The 17,612-nt window shown below is 41.2% G+C and overlaps 1 protein-coding gene across 2 annotated transcripts in view; it reads left to right on the top strand.

Annotated features, from left to right (window-relative positions):
* FAT3 (FAT atypical cadherin 3) overlaps positions 1-4,494 on the top strand; it is a 741,111-nt gene extending 736,617 nt beyond the window's left edge. The window contains exons 26-27 of one of the 2 annotated variants that reach the window (XM_078658412.1): positions 166-201; positions 1,319-4,494. In XM_078658412.1, the coding sequence (XP_078514538.1) occupies positions 166-201; positions 1,319-1,938 (656 nt within the window). In that variant the 3' untranslated portion in view covers positions 1,939-4,494. The remainder of the gene's footprint in view (positions 1-165; positions 202-1,318) is intronic. The other variant, XM_078658413.1, reaches the window with a different exon arrangement.
* The last annotated feature ends 13,118 nt before the right edge of the window (positions 4,495-17,612 follow it).

Here is a 17,612-nt window from a genome sequence, read left to right as displayed (position 1 = left end):
GAGTTATTATTTGGAATGTCATTTTGAAAGTACAATAATTTTTCACTAAGCAACATAAAGAGGTATAATTTCCTAAGAAGCATGCGGGCTTATTGCTTTGTATAGTGACACATTTTGTCTCCTATAAATGGACTACCTTTTATTTTTTTACTTTAAACCGAACAGTGTCTGTAATGGATCAAGGACAGAACTACAACAAAGGTGACTCTTAGAACCCGTGCCTGGCCTTCTGCATTGCGTGTTTGACCTGTGTGTTGATGGGCACTTCCCTCGATCTTTGTTTCCACACCTTGCATGTGTGCAATGTGTTTTGTTTGTTGTCAGCTTTGAAAAAAAAATGCTCTTTTCATGGCCGGCCTGTTTTAACAGTACATGCACATGTCCCACCTATATTGAATTGTGCACGTTTTTGTATTCTTCATTGAACATTAACAAGTGTCAGATTTACTCAATATAACCAGGTTTGTATTGCAGTTTAACAGTAAATGTATGAAAATTATGCACACACACAGACACATACACACAAAAATATATATAAATATATATATATACACACACGCATATATATATGTATATATATATGTGTGTATATATATATATATATATATATATATATATATATATATATATATATATATAGAGAGAGAGAGAGAGAGAGAGAGAGAGATAATGGTTAATATGAAGCACCCTTGGATGTACAGCAATAGAATTTAGCACTCGTTGATGACATATGAACTGATGAAATGTTCAAAAGTCTGGAGGAATTGGCAAGTATAACCCAATGGCTTCTAACATGACGTCTATTTATAAACCACTGTTCCCCCTAGAAGGGTATCCTGGCACTGAAACAGTAGATGCTTATTGTTTCTAACTCAATCGTACACATTATATTGACTTCAGCAAGATGAAAGTTGGGTGGACCCAGCAGGATTCAACCCCATGCCGTAGGTCACAGATCCCTGGAGTGAATGCATTGGTCCAGTGAGCCCCGACACTCTTCTATTGCTTACTGCTCTGCAAAAGTAGATAAACAGAGCAGCCTTTCCACATGCACTACTGAGATATTGAAAGTGTGAATCGCTTGGATATTTTTGCTTCAAATGTTTGCTTGCTATGTTATGCCCTAATAACTTTTCCTTTTTATATTCTGGAAGCATGACTGATAAAAACAAGCATGCTGAACATTGTTTGCTTTGCATGCTGAACCATTTTTATTAATAATGTGAATCCATAACATTGTTTTGAGCAACTGCACGCTCCTGGATTTCCCATTTGCTTTGATTCAAGAAAAATGATGTTTATATTTCTCTTTTATCAGCGTATCATTGGGACACCTCTGACTGGATGCCGAATGCTCGCTTGTCTGACATTGAGGAGGCGCCCAACTTTGAGGCAGGAGATGCTTCCTCTGCCCACCGTGGGAGTTCAAGGGAGCTTGAGACAGATTACTACCTGGGCGGCTTTGACATTGACAGCGACTACCCACCACCTCAGGATGAAGAGTTTCTGAACAATGACCAGTTGCCACCCCCTCTTCCTGAGGACTACCAGGATCACTATGACACTCTCCCCACATCACAACCCATATCTGTGGCCAGCACTCTAAGTCCAGACTGCAGGCGACGGCCACAGTTTCATCCAAGCCAGTACCTTCCCCCGCACCAACTCCCCATTGAGACTGATCCAGCCGGGTCTCAGACTGGACACACATTTAGTACATTTGGTGGTGGATTGAGTCACAAAATGGACACTGTCGCTGCTGATAACATGTCCTTAACTCTGCACAATTCTATGGACACCTCTTCATCAGATGTTTCAGCAATTGGTGGTTTTGATGATTCTGAAGTAGCCATAAGTGACTTTGAGAGCGTAGAAGAGCTTAATCTGGATCAAATTCACATTCCTTTTGTGGAAACACAACATCAGACACAAGTGTAAAGAAGACTTTGGGGGTTTTAGGGATGGGATTTCCATGTGTTAATCAAGGTACATAATGAAGCTTGAACTGTTTAAGCAGGACTCTGTTGCATATTATTTTGATGAAAGATAGGTGCTGGCACTAAAAAGGACACTTGCTTAACATATATGCCACTAATGTATTGCTGAAAGTTAGTTGACAATCCTTTTAATATCTTCCTTGTATTTATTTGAATGAGTTTCAATCAATTTCTGCAGCAGCAACCATTTAATCTATAAATATTTGTAGTAGATATCAAAGATTTAATTCACTATTCACTTCCTTTCCGCCAATGTGCTATTAAGGATGTTACTGTGTCGTGTCATGGTGGTATTTACATAGAGGCATGAAATAATACAAACCAAAAGAGTTGTAAACAACTTAAAGAGACAGTCAAAGCCAGAACATCACAGTTGTTCAGTCTTTATGGATGTACAGTCAGAACCAAGATATTTTACTAGAGCATAGTCATAATAATTATCCACTTCAGTAATGTCAATGGAAATGTAACTTATGCACTCATCATACGGAACAAACAGTCATTCTGATGTAGAATTCAAAGTGACTCCTTGGGTCATTATGTCAATCCATCCTAGTTCAACATTGATTGCTGTATATCAGTGCACATGATTGCTTAGTTAGGCTCCTTGAAGCCCTGCACTCTCATTACGAGTGGCCCAGTCCCAGACCCACACCTGGTAAGTTCTCACCACTGGGGAAGACATTACCTGGGGTCCCAATAATTCCAGGGGTGCAAAGTTGCGAGTATCTAGAGGAATCTCTGAGAGCTGGGGAATTACCAGGTGATTTTAGATCCGAATTGTGTGGTAAACTACCTTCTTCATTGCAGGTTCCCTTGGACGTTTTTGTCTATGTTCAACAGCCAAAAGCTCCAAGAGAAAAAGGCTAAGTACATGATGTTAAGGAACCACTTGTAACGAGGGCCTTTAAGTGATTTGTTTACGTTTGTCTTACCTCGTAGACTGGTTAACTGTTCTGCTGGATGAATTTTACAATTTTTTAGATGGTACGTTTTGCAAATGAAGATTTGAAGGAAGGTTGGTATGCAACAGCATATGCAATGCCAAGCAAAGATCACCATATGGTGTGATGCTGTATCTAGCAATACATTAGCCATGAAGACAATTGCCATATTGGACCAGGGTATTACTACTGCTCCTACAATTGATGGTATTTTGAAGTCGGATATGTAGTGTTACAATAATAGTTTTTTTCATTGTTTTGTTTTAAAAAGACCCACTGTTCAATTATGAATTGAGAATTGAAAGATCCTCAATTCGATCCTTGAACTTCCTCAATATTTGCGATGATATCGCTCCAGCTTATATTGATCTTGCAAAAAAGCACAGCATTTTTCATTTGCACAAATGTAAAAACTCATAGATTTGTAATACTCAACCGAGAGTGTCCCTCAAGTCAAGCAATTTTCTGCAAGTGTATTGCTCTGAACAAATGTTCTTGAAATGAAGAATCCAAGATAAATGCTGCAATATTGGTAATATCTTAAAATGTTTAAGCTGTCTTTAGTTCCTAGGTTTGGTGCTTAACACCAAGATCAAACATTCCACTAAAATAGGAAAAATATTGTGGTAAGTAGGTGTAAAATATTTGTCATACATTGTCATGTAATTCTAGACACACTTAGCGATTTGGCAAAGCTTTGTTATGAAGAGATACAAAATTTAATATTATTATTATTTTTGTTAAACTCCTTGAAGAGCAAAATCAATGTTTCTGATTCTTCCCTTCTACAAGTGTGTTCGCCATTACATTTTTAAGAGATTGAAGTGGTCAAACGACACTTTGACTACAGCAGGGACATATGCAACATAATCAATCACAAACATAAATGCAGTACAACTTCTTACTGTTATTATCGAGCTTTCCCTCTGGCACTTAAAAAGCTCTCCAGGATTCCTTCATCACAAAATGGTGTGGGTGGACAGATGTCCAAATGTTTTTTAACGTTATTTCTCACTAAATTAACTAAAATGGTTACTCACAGTGCAGGAAAATACCAGTATCACTACAAAGACCAGATAAAATACAGCACCAAATGGAACTATGCTATATAGTAGATTTTTAGTCCAGAGTGTTTCTGTTTTCAGGGAACCAAGTACCAGCTTTATACAAAGTGCACAATATAAACATTTTCAACCTTAACACAAAATTATCTTAAAGCAAGGACAGTGCAAATTGCAATATAGTGGATCACCAAAAATCCCCTCAAGCAGGTGTGAAACAGCTTCCACCTTGATGTAAATGTACTATTTCTTCCAGAGGCCATACATTAAACGTGTGGTTGTGTGTTTTTGTGTGTGTATTAGAATACTAATGTAATACATATCTCTATGTCATGCTCATAAACGTGGCCCACATTTTGTACAGTGGTGAAAATTAAATCACATATATATATTGTGATTCACTTCACAAACATATGAAAAGAAAAGAACTCTAATATTTTTTGTCAGAAGTACAATAGCTCTTTAATAAGATATTCCGTTGCTAGTTGCAATTCCTAGGGTGTCTTTGACCAAACAGAGGTAGAAAATCATTCTGCAAAAAGTCTATTAAAATGGGTTAACAGAGTGTTTTCCTCAGCTAAATGCTATATACTTCTGTATACCCAAAATGATTCCGAATTTACTCCGAGAAGTTGAAGTGTGACTCTTATGCTACTTGCCTAAGCGGAAAGTAGGTTGGTAAGGTATCGAGTGAGCAGAGTCTGACTTTGCACCATGTAGCTTATGAAGGTTAACCTTTAAAGTGCCTATTCTGTTGTCATGTTCCAAAACCTTTGGCAAATTTTAAGAGAAAGAAGTTATGTCCATGTATATCAATGTCAAGTGGAACTGTAACCACTTAACATGGATATGCATGGACATGGAGGGCTGTATGCCATCATACGGTGGTCTGGATAATCCCATGAATCTTTATTTCTATGTCCTACATCTACTATCATTAACATTCACAGAAGAAAAAGTTCATATGTTCAATCATAATAACTATGAGTGAGTTTCTGGTCTCTACTTGTAAATCTCATCCGTCTATGACATGGATCTTTTGCATTTTCACATCCACAGATCAGCAGGGATAATAGTTTTCAAACCTCTGCATACGTTCCTTAAGGCAGTGCAACATAAACGTACAACTGTACTAAATTTTGTGAACAGGGCCTTAAAGCTGATAATCAATCCTAATATAGAAAGAACTTATTATTTGATGTTCAAGCTGCACCCATACAGAATATGAACCTGAGTGTCTTTCTATTCTTTATGTGGGTGCTGATTGACATAATAAGCATAAGCAAATAAACCTTAATACTTTGTTACCTTAATAATGGAATATCACATTTTTATTATGGAGGAATGCTTGTTGCAAAATCTTTCCACTCAGGAATGGTGAAATAATCAAAGATGTCAGCTTAATCTCCAATATTTCCTCATAGTTCACCGTCAACAGTATTTCACAGTACCCTAGTTTATTAGTGGTGAAATGTTTTTGAAATATTACACTGCTGCATAGTTGTGATCCGAATTACAAATGATTGCATTATCAGTCATATGTTGGCACTGATCAACCACAAGCACTTGGATAAATTGGAAAATATGTGAGAAATGTAGTAAAGGATTTTAATAGAAAACCCGCCCTCAACAAAAATGCTGTATTGCCTCACCACTGAGGACTACAAAAAGGTGATGACTGGAATTCTTGAATTAGTCTAAGCCACTGTTCATTATTAGTTGCAGCATCCCGATCCAGCCCAAACAGCCAAGCCAGGTCCTCTCTGAACTGGAGAACAAGCAAACTTAACACCACAGAGACCCATTACTAGTATGAGGCTGGTATGGAAGGGAGGGATTCTTCCCAGCTAATCACTATGGGCCACAGAAATATTTTGTGTTTGATCCTAAGTGCTGTTGCTATCTATCCAGGATAGATACAACATATTTCCATTGGTGAACTAGTCCATGGCATGTTTTTCTGGCAAAAGAGAGAATTGAATCCTTCTACAACAAGATTCCCCCAAATATTGCTGTTATAAGGATATTTTTTTAATTATAAGTGGGCCACACAATTTATATTTTAATTGTAAGAAATGTACTTTTATAGGTTTCCTCCTACATGTGGGGTAGCTATCTAATATTTTGGAGATTCGCAAAGATCCCAAGGAATATCTCTGACTGTTGTAGATGTTCAGTGTTACTACTGGTTGATATCTACGTCTGCTCATGAGTCGGTCAGGATGAAGTGTGCATTTACACATTTAAGTATTGTCTTGTATTTAACACCACACAGAAAACCTTTTCCTTACTGAACAAACACTATTCTTTGCACCCTGTGAAAAAAAGTCATCTAAGTCAATCACATTAACAGCAATTTTACACATTTTACCAGTTTTAACAGGGTGGGATCCCCACTTTGACCTTGTCTGTGCATCACTCCCATTAATAGTACCAGATCGCACATTTTCTAGAGGCTCACATATTGCACAATGCACAAGCCATCTGCCCAGCACAAAATAAACACACCTTGTGCTCAACAAACTCGTAGCATGGTACTACATTGTGTTAAAAATCAATTTATGAATTTATTTATAGAGCTCATGATCCTGGATTTTTTCTGATGCAAATCATTTGTGTTACGTGAAGGCACAAAGCAAATTTGCAGCATATGTAAAATAGATGTTTGCCCCACGTAGTTCCTTTTGACAAAAAGCAATCCAATAGGCCCCCTTTTCCAATTTCATGTAAAAATGTATGGCTTTGCGGGACGTATGCTAAATGTACCAAAATGCCTTAATCTGGCCTGTTCATGGGATATGATATTTACTTTGCACAACTCTTTGAACTACTTCAAAACATAAACTCTTATTGATCATTCCGAACCAGGCCAGACACAGTATGCCTCCTATCATATGTAAGGGCCAGGTGAGTTGTCACTAGTTGACACTGACATATTCAGTTAGGCACTTTGTCTAAGTGTTTGGCACAAACTGTGGCAAAGTTTAACATGCACTTCTGAAAAATATGAATTGCTTCTGTGAATCAAAACACCTTTAAAGCTTCTGCATTTTCCCCAGAATACTCTAATACCTTTAGGCTTGAGCGGGACAAGTCATGTATAATACACCAGCACTTACATAGGACCACACACAAGGGCTTATTTACAAGTCCCTTGTGCTGCCGGGCATAACTTTTTATATGGGAAAAAGTGATGCACCGGCGGTGCAAGGGGCTTGAAAATAAGACCAATAATATATAAGTACAGAACAAAAGCACATGCATTATGAAATTAAGTCACTTATTAAATATTATTTCTCCTTTGCAACGTGTCTCTTTCACTCTTTCTAGCCATCTTCATTCAAAAATCAGCACATCACTAAGAAATTGATGTAAAAATGTTGCCATTATTTCGTTGATTTTGAGTTCTGAAAGGAATCATTAGTGCACTAAAAATTACGAGTATTATTTATCATCTAAAACATTAGAGAGCTCAAGATTACCTGGAATAAGACAGTTGGTCAATTCCTTAGCCCATAACAAATAGCAATATGTTTATGGAATTACAAAAGGCCATAATTCGTAGTCTGTATTAGTGTTAAAGAAGTGTTAAACCTGTGATAGAGAAATTCGCTTAGAATAGCCTGTGCTCAGTCAAGTGTGGCATAGTGGAATCACTATTTCTTTACACATTTTTGAGGTCATACTTCTTCTTTTCAAATTGTGACAGTTGTGTTTTAGAAACTAATAATCTTCCCTTTAGCCATTGTTATTGGAAGGGTTGTCCTGTAAATTTCTCTCTATTGTAAACAGACTGATATGTAAAGATGTATGTGTTGGTGTTTAAATTGTTTGTAAAAATATGTATATAGTGGTTTACATTTTCAAGGCTTTTGTAGATATTTGATGCCAATCGGTAATTTCAAATGTATGTTTTGATCTGAATCAGACGAATGTTGTCAAACACAATTCTACACTTTCAACATGGCAAAAGATGTAGATTTAAAAATGGTACTATTTTTAGTTTCAAATGTACTGTAATATTTCTTTTGGCAATGCTCACTCATTTAACTATTTTTTTTAGGGAAATTCTTTTTTTATTGAATTTTTTAACAATTGTGTTTTGCACAGATACTAGGTACAAGGTTTATATGCCATTTCAATGAATTCTTGAAGGGATGTTATTTTTCTGCATCACAAAAGAATTTATGCAAAAGGGAAATAAGTCACTTCATGTGAATTTTGTCCCTCTGAAGAAGATTATTGCTCCTACGTGTAAAATATATATTGCTGTCAGCAGTATTAAGTCTTGTGTTATTTTCTTTAAAACCAGTGTACAGGTTTGTAACTGCCAGAATTTGCTAAAAGTTGATGGATAAAACAAATTTTGAAGTTCAATAAACGGTGGATTATTTTTATTTTTTAGTATTTGAATCTGTCTTTGATATACTTCTCATGCAACAGTAAATACAAAAAATTTTCAATTACATTAACCATAGACAACGTTGCAGGGAATCCCAAAGGAACAATGTGGAAGTTGACGGAGGGCACGAATATTGTGGGAGTTGAAACAGAAATTGAGACATGGAAGAGGAAGACTGAGGTAAAACACACAGGGTGAAACACATGTATTTGAAACCTCTTCAAAGACCCCATGCTTATTCGAGCTGCAGCCGGGTCTGGGTCCTAAGGATAACCAGAGCTTGCTAGAAAAGGATTTCTGGGGTCACATCAGTTAATGATACCAAGGTGAATCGTGAGTCTTCTGTAAATAGCAAAGGGTTAACAAATTCAGGAGCATAGTAGCAAGAACCTCGTTAAAATTATCCCCGTTTTAGCGGCAGGAAACTGCTGCTAAAACAGCGATAATGGACTTGCTAATATGGGTTATAGAATTCTAATAGAAGCCCAGGTTAGATGTGCAGTGCATCTAACCTGGGCTTCTATTGGGATTCTATAACGCATATTAGCAAGCCCATTATCGCTGTTTCAGCGGCAGTTTCCTGCCGCTAAAACGGCGATAATTTTAACGAGGTTCTTGCTAATATGCCCCCCTGTTTCCCCAAAATGAACCTTAATGTAGGTTTGCATACAAACAAAGGTAAAAAGAGACCCTGCTACTTTTTGCAAGAATTATAAAACTGTGCTCTCAACAATATACCTAATATGCACAAACACATAACAATGTCACTGTGATCCATATTTATTTTGATAGGAAGACAGAGGCAGACTGCCTCAATCCTACTAGGACTGGCTTTAGGCATGGGTGGGAGCTGGGACTAGGCTCAGGCAGTGGCGTAGCTAAGGGGGGTGGGCACTATTTTTGGGGGTGGAGGCGAGCACAAGGTAAGTTTTCTTGTTTGTTTTTTTATTCTCCCTCGTAGTCTGGCGACAACACCCCCCCTCATCATCGTCTGTCGTCAGCACCACTTCACCGCTCTTACCTGCTCCGGCCGTCACTGGGCAGAAAACACAGGGATTTCCCTGGGTGGCAAAAGGTCTAGCTACGCCACTGGGCCCAGTGCGCCTTGCTTTGGATGGGTGTACTCAAGTTACCTACCAATTGCTTTTAATTATTTTGTGTTTTTAATAACAGGCCACCAGTGCCTGTTCATGATCTTATATGCAAACAATTGTTCTTTTTGCATTGTTCATTATCTTGTGGCCTCTCTATAGATTTTTTTTTGTTTTTCCTCAGGTCCATTATTCTCCGCTGTTTCTTTTCTTCTCCTCCGCATTCTATCCCCCCTCAACCCCATGCAATTTGGTTCAGAGGATAAGGAAGGGCACAATGTTGCTTTTGTATTGTGAACAAAAGCCCGCCCAGTGTTCCACCACAGATAATACATTTAGGGTTGATGCACATTTTTCTGTTGAAAACGGGCTGCCAGCTCCCTGACCCCTTCATTCCCCAGCAGCCATACATCGATCACAACATGCAAACACAACATGAAAAACACAAAATTAAAAACACAAATGTCCTAACAGAAAGAGACATACACATTCACAAGGGGGTGATTATATACGCAATTTCACTCACATACATTTACACACATTGTCATCACCAGGACCGTCATAAAGAGCCAGCAGCCGGGGCTGAATGCCCCAGACCGTGCCATTTTTTGTGCCGACAGTGTGCCTGGTTCAAGATATATTCATGAGGAGGCAGGTAAGGTCAGTCATCACTAAGTCATCACTAAGTAGTACCATAAGCTTGAGCTGGATGTGTCTCAGTATGTTGTTTTTATTTCAAATGATGTGATCAGTGAACCAACAAAACAGAGAGGTCACCCAATGATATTAATGACAGGGGTCCCGCAAGAGTTTCTGATGGACCTGAGTCCTCATCCAGTGATATTTATTTCTGTCACCGGCAGTGCTTAATTTGAACCGGTGGTTTTCGGTGCTCAGCACCAGCACTTAATCATCAACACCGGCGCTTGAGGACACATTCATTTTTGGTAGACACAGGGAGATTAAGTGATTTGCAAAAATCACAGGATGCTGGGCCAACAACGAGACTCAAGCCTAGTTCCCCAGCTCCGTCGGCAGCTCTGGTCATTACGCCACATCCACTCCCCACTTGTAGGGTTTGTTGGTTCTGTGTTACGCAACGCTAACAGGAGAAATGGGCTGGTCGCAGCTGCCTCCTGATGAGAGGGTAAGCAATTCTTTTTTTTTTACAAATTAACCACTGGTCACCAGTGTAGTAAAGAGCAGGCATTGGCAAAGCCAACAGATCTCAACGATCCAAGAACATTTGGCATTGTTGATGTTTTGTTTTGCCTTTGCATGGTTGCTGTTCAACGTGGCTGAAAGTAACAGAAAAAAGGGGGCTATGATGGGGTCAGTGCTGGCAGCGTATTATTTCTTATTTTTCTTTACTTGCGGCATGCTGTACAACATGGCTAAACAAAACATTGACAAAGCAAATAGCTCTTGAGTCTGAGAGACCTATTGGCTTTACCAAGGCTTTATCAAGGCTTGTTTTTTCTGCCAGACGGGAAGGTGGGAGTGGGCAAGCAACAGTGGAGAAGGATGCGAAGGGGCAAGCAACAACAAGGAGAGGATGGGATGGTGGGAGGGGCATGCAATGATACAGCGTAGGATGGGAGTGTTAGGCCTGGCATCCCTTTGGTTGGTCTTTCCCCAAACCTTTTTCCTACACATGTTCTGTGCAGTTTATCACTGCTGACCGGTGCTAAGGTGTTTGTGCTCACTCCTTAAAACATGGTAAAACTAGCCTACACCTGATTGGCATATATAACGTGTACTTAGACTTGTATATTAAATGCCACTAGTAGGTCTGCAGCACATATTGTGCCACCCATTTAAGTAGCCCTTGAAAACATGGCTCAGGCCTACCACTGCATCCTGTGCACAGTTTTAAATTGCCAGGTCGACCTGTCAAAATAAACCATTTGCCAGGACTTAACTTACCTTTTTATTACACATAAATCACTCCTAAAGTAGGCCCTAATAGCCCTTATGGCAGGCTTCAGTGTATTTAAAAAGATGGACATGTATTTTTAAGTTTAACATGTCCTGGTAGTAAAAAACGTGCATATTTCCCAAAAATTAATGAAAAACTACTGTGAGGCCTACCTCTCCCATAGGATAATATTAGGTTAAATTATTACATGTTATAAGTGAAAAATTTTCATTGGGGCAGGTAGAAATGTTGTGTTCACACTGAAAATAATTCTAGGTTAAAATGCTCATTAATGGTAAAGTCAGATTTTAAGTCACAATTCTGACAATGCTGCTTTTAGAAAGCTGACATTTTCTTATCATAGCAAACACAAGGAGATGATGGACCCAGCTAGGTTTGGGAATGGCTTGTGGAGTCTCAGAGAGCCCCACGCAACCCAGCTGCAGTCTCTTTGATCCCTCTCTCCCGGCAGGAAACTTTCACCGCAGGGAGGCAGGGCTCACTCTTGTTCACCCTGATGGAGTAGGGGTAACAGATAAAGAACAGCTGCCTGATAAATTACCTCACCAGGATGCGGGGCTCTGTAGCATCATAAGTGCAAAATTGCATGAGGTATTGTGGTGGCCTGGGCGGGCTACTAAGGATGAGGGCATTTGGAATCTGCAGGAGCAGTTAATTGAGCCAACTGGCAGCAATAAGAAGCAAAAAAAAAGGTTTAAGAGGGCCACCACACCCCATTAATTAGTGCAGCCCCTCCCAATCCCAACCAACAGCATTAAAATCCCCTCCCAGCCTGACCAAGGACCTTTTGTCCAAAGCACGATGGCGCCTAAAAAGAGGTCTGCCCCCGCCTAGACACAGACCCCGATGAGGAAGTTGTCTCGCTGATAACATCCAAAAGGGTCACACGGAGCACCGTCCAGCCACACCCAATAACAAAGCTTCCATTGAAACCCCCCAAACCAGGTGTCATCACGCAGTTCTTGCAAATAGCTGCAAGTCCAATACCAGCTTCAGGTTTTTCTACGGTTCAGGAAACAGAAGGGGCTGAATTAATTCTCTTGAGGGCCGGTTTAAGCTTGTGCATGGCTAATATTCCCCTCACAAGTGATATCAACCCTAAGCGCAGTTTGCAATCATGCCCTGCTCTGGTGAGAGGGGCGTGACTGAACGGGGCACAACCAAGGCCCATCAAGGCATAAATGTTTTAATATCTCTCCCACTTGGCAAGAAAGGGAGGCCGCAATGTTAATCTTAAAGAAGACCCATAATCAAGCGAATCGCAGGGAGGATTCAAATAAAGGACACAGACTTCAAGTTATTTATACACAAATCCATTGTCACAGTGGATCTGGTATTGAAGATTCAAGGTAGGAAACTCTGTCAGCCACTCCAGGGCCACCTCCACCAGTAATTGGCCTGACAGCTGAATCTATTGAGGCATGCGATCTCACAGCATCCTTTCTCCAAACCTTGGAGTCAAAAATAGAAAGAACTCTGGGGCATATTACCAAGCAATAGCGATAATTATCGCTATTGCTTGGTTAGAGACAAAAATTTACCGCTGAGCTGCGGCGATTTTTATCGCAAATAAACCTTGGTATTACAAGGTTTATCGCAAATGCGATAAAAATCGTCCGCAATGCATGAATAGTGCTGAAAAGTCAGCGATATTCATGCATTACCGAGCTAATGCTCTTAGCCATGTTATCCACCTCCCATTGGATAACATGGCTAAGAACTGCTCAGGGCAGGTGTTAGCTTTTGGAGATATTCGCGCTTAGCGCGAATATCTCCATAAATTGGTAATAGGAGATAGCGATGTTAGCGACTGTTTCCAGTCGCTAACATCTTGGCACGCCCACTTTGCATGTCATCAGTGATAAATATCACTGACATGCAAAGTGGGGCCCAAGATGGTTGCTATCTCCTACTAGCTGTCGCTAACTGGTGTTAGCGACAGCTAGGTAATAGGGAGATAATTTTATCTCCGCTTTCTTGGCTTTTAAAGCCAAAAAAGCGGAGATAAACCCCCTTGATAATATGCCCCCATAGAACTACCTACAAAACTGTATAGAACTATTGAGGAGGCAAGGGAATCTCCCTCTGAGACACAATCTTCTCTTGAGAAGGAAGACCTGCACTGGTCAACCATAAGCACGGCACAAAAGACCATAGCAAGAGCCTAATATGGCAGCCCACAAAAATGAGGCTCAAATTGACCTTCTACAATTGATAGCGCAGTGCCTGGTGAACCTAAGCTCCAAGATGGCAGCAATAGAAGATACAATTCTTAGTCATCTGGCTGCGAAGTCTTGGTCCTGTTTATGTGCAGCAATAATTGAGAAGTGGGCAATATCCAGGGGGTGGGAGGGCACCCAGGCAACCACGAGATTAACAGCTCGGTGACCTTCCCCATGCCTCAATAGGGGTAATAGTCCCCCCACTGACCCCAAAAACAAAGGCTTGTACCAACTACAAGTCTATTAAGGGTCATTTGAGTCCAGAGTTACATCCTGAAGAGACTACCGCTGAGCCAGAGGTAAGCCCCAGTTGATTGGTTGAGCCCAAAAGGAATAGCTACGACACAGTGGATCTACTTAGCTCTGCGTCACCAGATGCCCCTCTATCAAGGTAAGAAGAAGGATGATACTGCCATCCACTTTGAACAGACTCACTCCAGGAAATCATGCCAAAGAAAAGTCGCTTTACTCGATTATCACTACTGAACAAACAGTCCAATTAGGGGCAGTAAACAATGGAAGGCCTTTAGGGCAAACTACCCTGCTTCATCCCAGCAACATGCAAGACCCTTAGGTCCCTGACTGGGTAAATTCAGTTCCGCGGTCCAAAGAAGTACCAGTGATAAATCTCAGAAAGATGGACGCCAGCACTCAGGTCTTGTGAGCCAGCACCTTTAGTGTGGAGGCATTTATGCACCCGCAAGGGTCTCCCATACTTTTACACCAGAGACCGGTGACGATAGAGAGTCAGGCCTCTATCTCAGTAAGGGCATCTAGCCATCTTGTCGCAAGGATGCTGCTCCTACACAGAACTGTGCACAGAGACCCAGGACCTCAGTGAATTGTAGTGTACCAAAAAACTCACCTTAGTGCCTAGAAACCCTAACCAGCTAGCATCAGTGTCACATTAGCTCTCCGTCCTACAGCAAAGGAACCAATGATTAGACAACCCAGAACATGCGACTTAGATTATACTCAGGAATGGTGGGAAGCAAGAACACTCTTTTGTTATACTCTCATACCAGTCCACAACCGGAGTAAAAAAGAGACACGGAAAGGTTCAAATGTTTATTTTAACGACGTGCCCTTAGATGCAGTATCTTTGCTAACATAAGCAGACATATGATTAGAAATAATATGATCAGCGTTGTTACAATTTCATAAAACACAAAAGGAGAAATCATATTACAATGATGGAGAAAATAGGTACTATGGTGCCTAGTAAATCACCCTCCCTAGCTGGGAACTATGTTTTATAAACTAAAGAAGGTCTCTTAGGCTTGTTTGGGGGACCCCCATACCTCTAAGATCAGCAGGGAGGAATCATATCGGGATCTGCAAAAGCTCTTTCTCTCTGGAAACGGAAATCTTCCAAATGTCTGAAATCATGCCTACAGTGTGATATTAAAGGCGCCAGGATCGCGTTGGCTTGCAGCTACATATATGTTATGGCTAGAACGTTAGCTGATCAGCCCGGACAACAGCTACCTTGTTATGATAACCTTGGAGGCTTTAGTACTCAGTGTGCGGACTAGAGTCACGATGTAATTCTAGGGATGCTGAAAACAAGCCAGTCTCATGTGAAGCATTTCAAGCAGCCTAACTTACAACAACAATTATATGCAGTGTCGTGTGCAAAAGCAGCAAAAAGGAAAAATGGCGTTTAAACTTCTTATAAGCCTATACTAACTTAACAGTGTGAATAACAAGGCCCAGCCCACACTACACCCTCCCTTGATCGGAGAACGGACAATAGCGGGGGCAATTTCAGAACGCAGAGTTCAAGTTCGAATGAGACAGAACCAAGGTCAAAATTTCACCAAATTGGATAATTGGGAGTAAAATCCGAATTAGTAACCAAAAATAGTTTTTTTAAAACCCAAAAGGGATGTATATTTCTCAAAGCACATGTAACTTGTAGAGTTATTAAAAGCTAAAAATTGAAGGGAAATAGGCCATCATACCAATACGTGTCTATGAAGCTTAAAAAAAATCCCAGCTTCAGTCCAACACCGTATAGGCACAGTACGTGGCAACTGCCTCCAACAGGAAGTCGTTGTTTTCGTCAGTGAACATTTCAGCCATCCAATTCAGCAATGGAAAAGAACACACATGTTCCTCAACAGCCGGAGCCTCTATCACCATCAGAGGACAACTCGGGTGTTCATCGAGATAACTGCGTGCCAGAAAGTCTTGGGCTGCAGACCATATGTTCCAGTTGCCTAGGACCCCATGAGGCTCTGCGCAGGCCATAAACCCGACTCCACAACAATCTAGTTCATGAGCAACTAAGGGACTCATTAGTAGATCATAATCCGGGTTAGGAGACACCGTGTTGCAGAGACACAAATCCAGAACCTATTCAAATCCACAATCCAGGCAATGGAAAACTGGCTGCATGCATGTAAAATACGAGAACCGGAAAGATAAACCACACGCTACACTCAGAGTCGCCAGAGGTAGCGATCCATAGTATTCAAGGATCCGGTTACGAAGCTGAAGCAGCCGGGGCAGACCATCATGTGGCACAGAATGTGCTACCATTTTGCAGCAAGCAAATCAACAGCAGTAAGCCGGCAGCTTAGGCGAGAATTAACGGTAAACCGCCAAAGACGCTGGAAAAAATAGAATAAAAAAATGCTGGTATCACACCAAATATAGGGGCCGATTAGGATCGTGGACGGACTTGAGTCCGTCCGCGACCCCTGAGGAGGAGGGAACGTCCGCATGGGCTGTGGCGTTCCCTCCACACAGATTAGGATGTGACCGCCAGGGTGGCGGTCACATCCTCTATCTTTAACATTGCGGCGGATGCAGCTTTAAGCTTGGCGGGCGGCAAATATTCCTGGACTGTTTTTATAGCCCATAGCAAAATGACAGAATTGGCGTTGTTTGCCACCACTGGTAATAGCTGTCCATTGACTACTAATAGAGGACAGATTGTGGGCAAAGAAGCCGTTGGATATGTCAAGTGTGGTCTTAAACCTTTTGCGCACAAGACTATCCACAAGAGCAGAACTGTGAGTATTTTAAACCGCACATTTACGACAATGTGAATTTAAGTGGCGGTAATCCAATACCAAACAGTACGAGCCATCAGGCTTAGTCACAGTAAAAAGAGGGTTATTCATCGGAGACACACACGTTTCAATCACACCTTGATATTCCAATTGCTCAAGGATCTCAGGCACGGGAGCTTTCGCTTCACTTCGCATGGGGTATTGGGGTTGAGGCTGTGGCATTGACCGTAAGGGAATCTCATGTCTGGGGGAAAATTTGACCCAACCACAGTGAGTATGGTACAAAGGTGGCGCAAGTACCTTAGCCCAATCTTCTGCAAAATGCATGGCCTGCTTCTTCGGCACTGTGTGGGCGAAAGCAGGTAGGATAACCTCCTCTCCTTGCGGAGCTACTAAAACAAATGGTGGGGGCCAGTCGACCTCCACCCACAAAATGTCATAGGTAGTAGTTAGATTTTCCCAAAATACCCCTTTTATGGTACGTTGTATGTCACCTTCAATTAAAAGGACAATTTCAAATAGTCTTTCAGGGGGAACCACTCTAGCGTCAGCCGTCTCAACTACAACAAATTTGTCAGTCGCTGTCACCTTCAGTAGTGGAAGTAGGGCCGCTCGTACAATGGTAATCACCGCCACGCTGTCCAACAGCATCAGCGCGCATGTCAGATTCCGAAGCTGCGTTCTCACTATCCGTGGCATATCTCGCTGTTACTTTCTTCTTCTGAAACTGGGGTCTCGGACGTGAAGAGTCGTCCTGCTTGCCTTTACCGTCAGTCTTGCGGGGAGGGTCTTGCTTCGCACCCCTCCCCTGGGCGCCGTCTCCTCCTCCGCTGGGTGAGACCGATGAATCTTGCAAAGAGAGAGGAGAACGTTGATCAGGAACCTGAAAACGATCAGGTGACTTAATCGTAGCGTGGTCGCACAATTCATAAGTAC

Source organism: Lissotriton helveticus, chromosome 8 (genome assembly GCF_964261635.1).
Source record: "Lissotriton helveticus chromosome 8, aLisHel1.1, whole genome shotgun sequence".
In the NCBI taxonomy this organism is placed as follows: Eukaryota; Metazoa; Chordata; class Amphibia; order Caudata; family Salamandridae; genus Lissotriton; species Lissotriton helveticus.
Note: the sequence above shows the minus strand (reverse complement) of the source record. Positions and strands in the feature narration are given on the sequence as shown.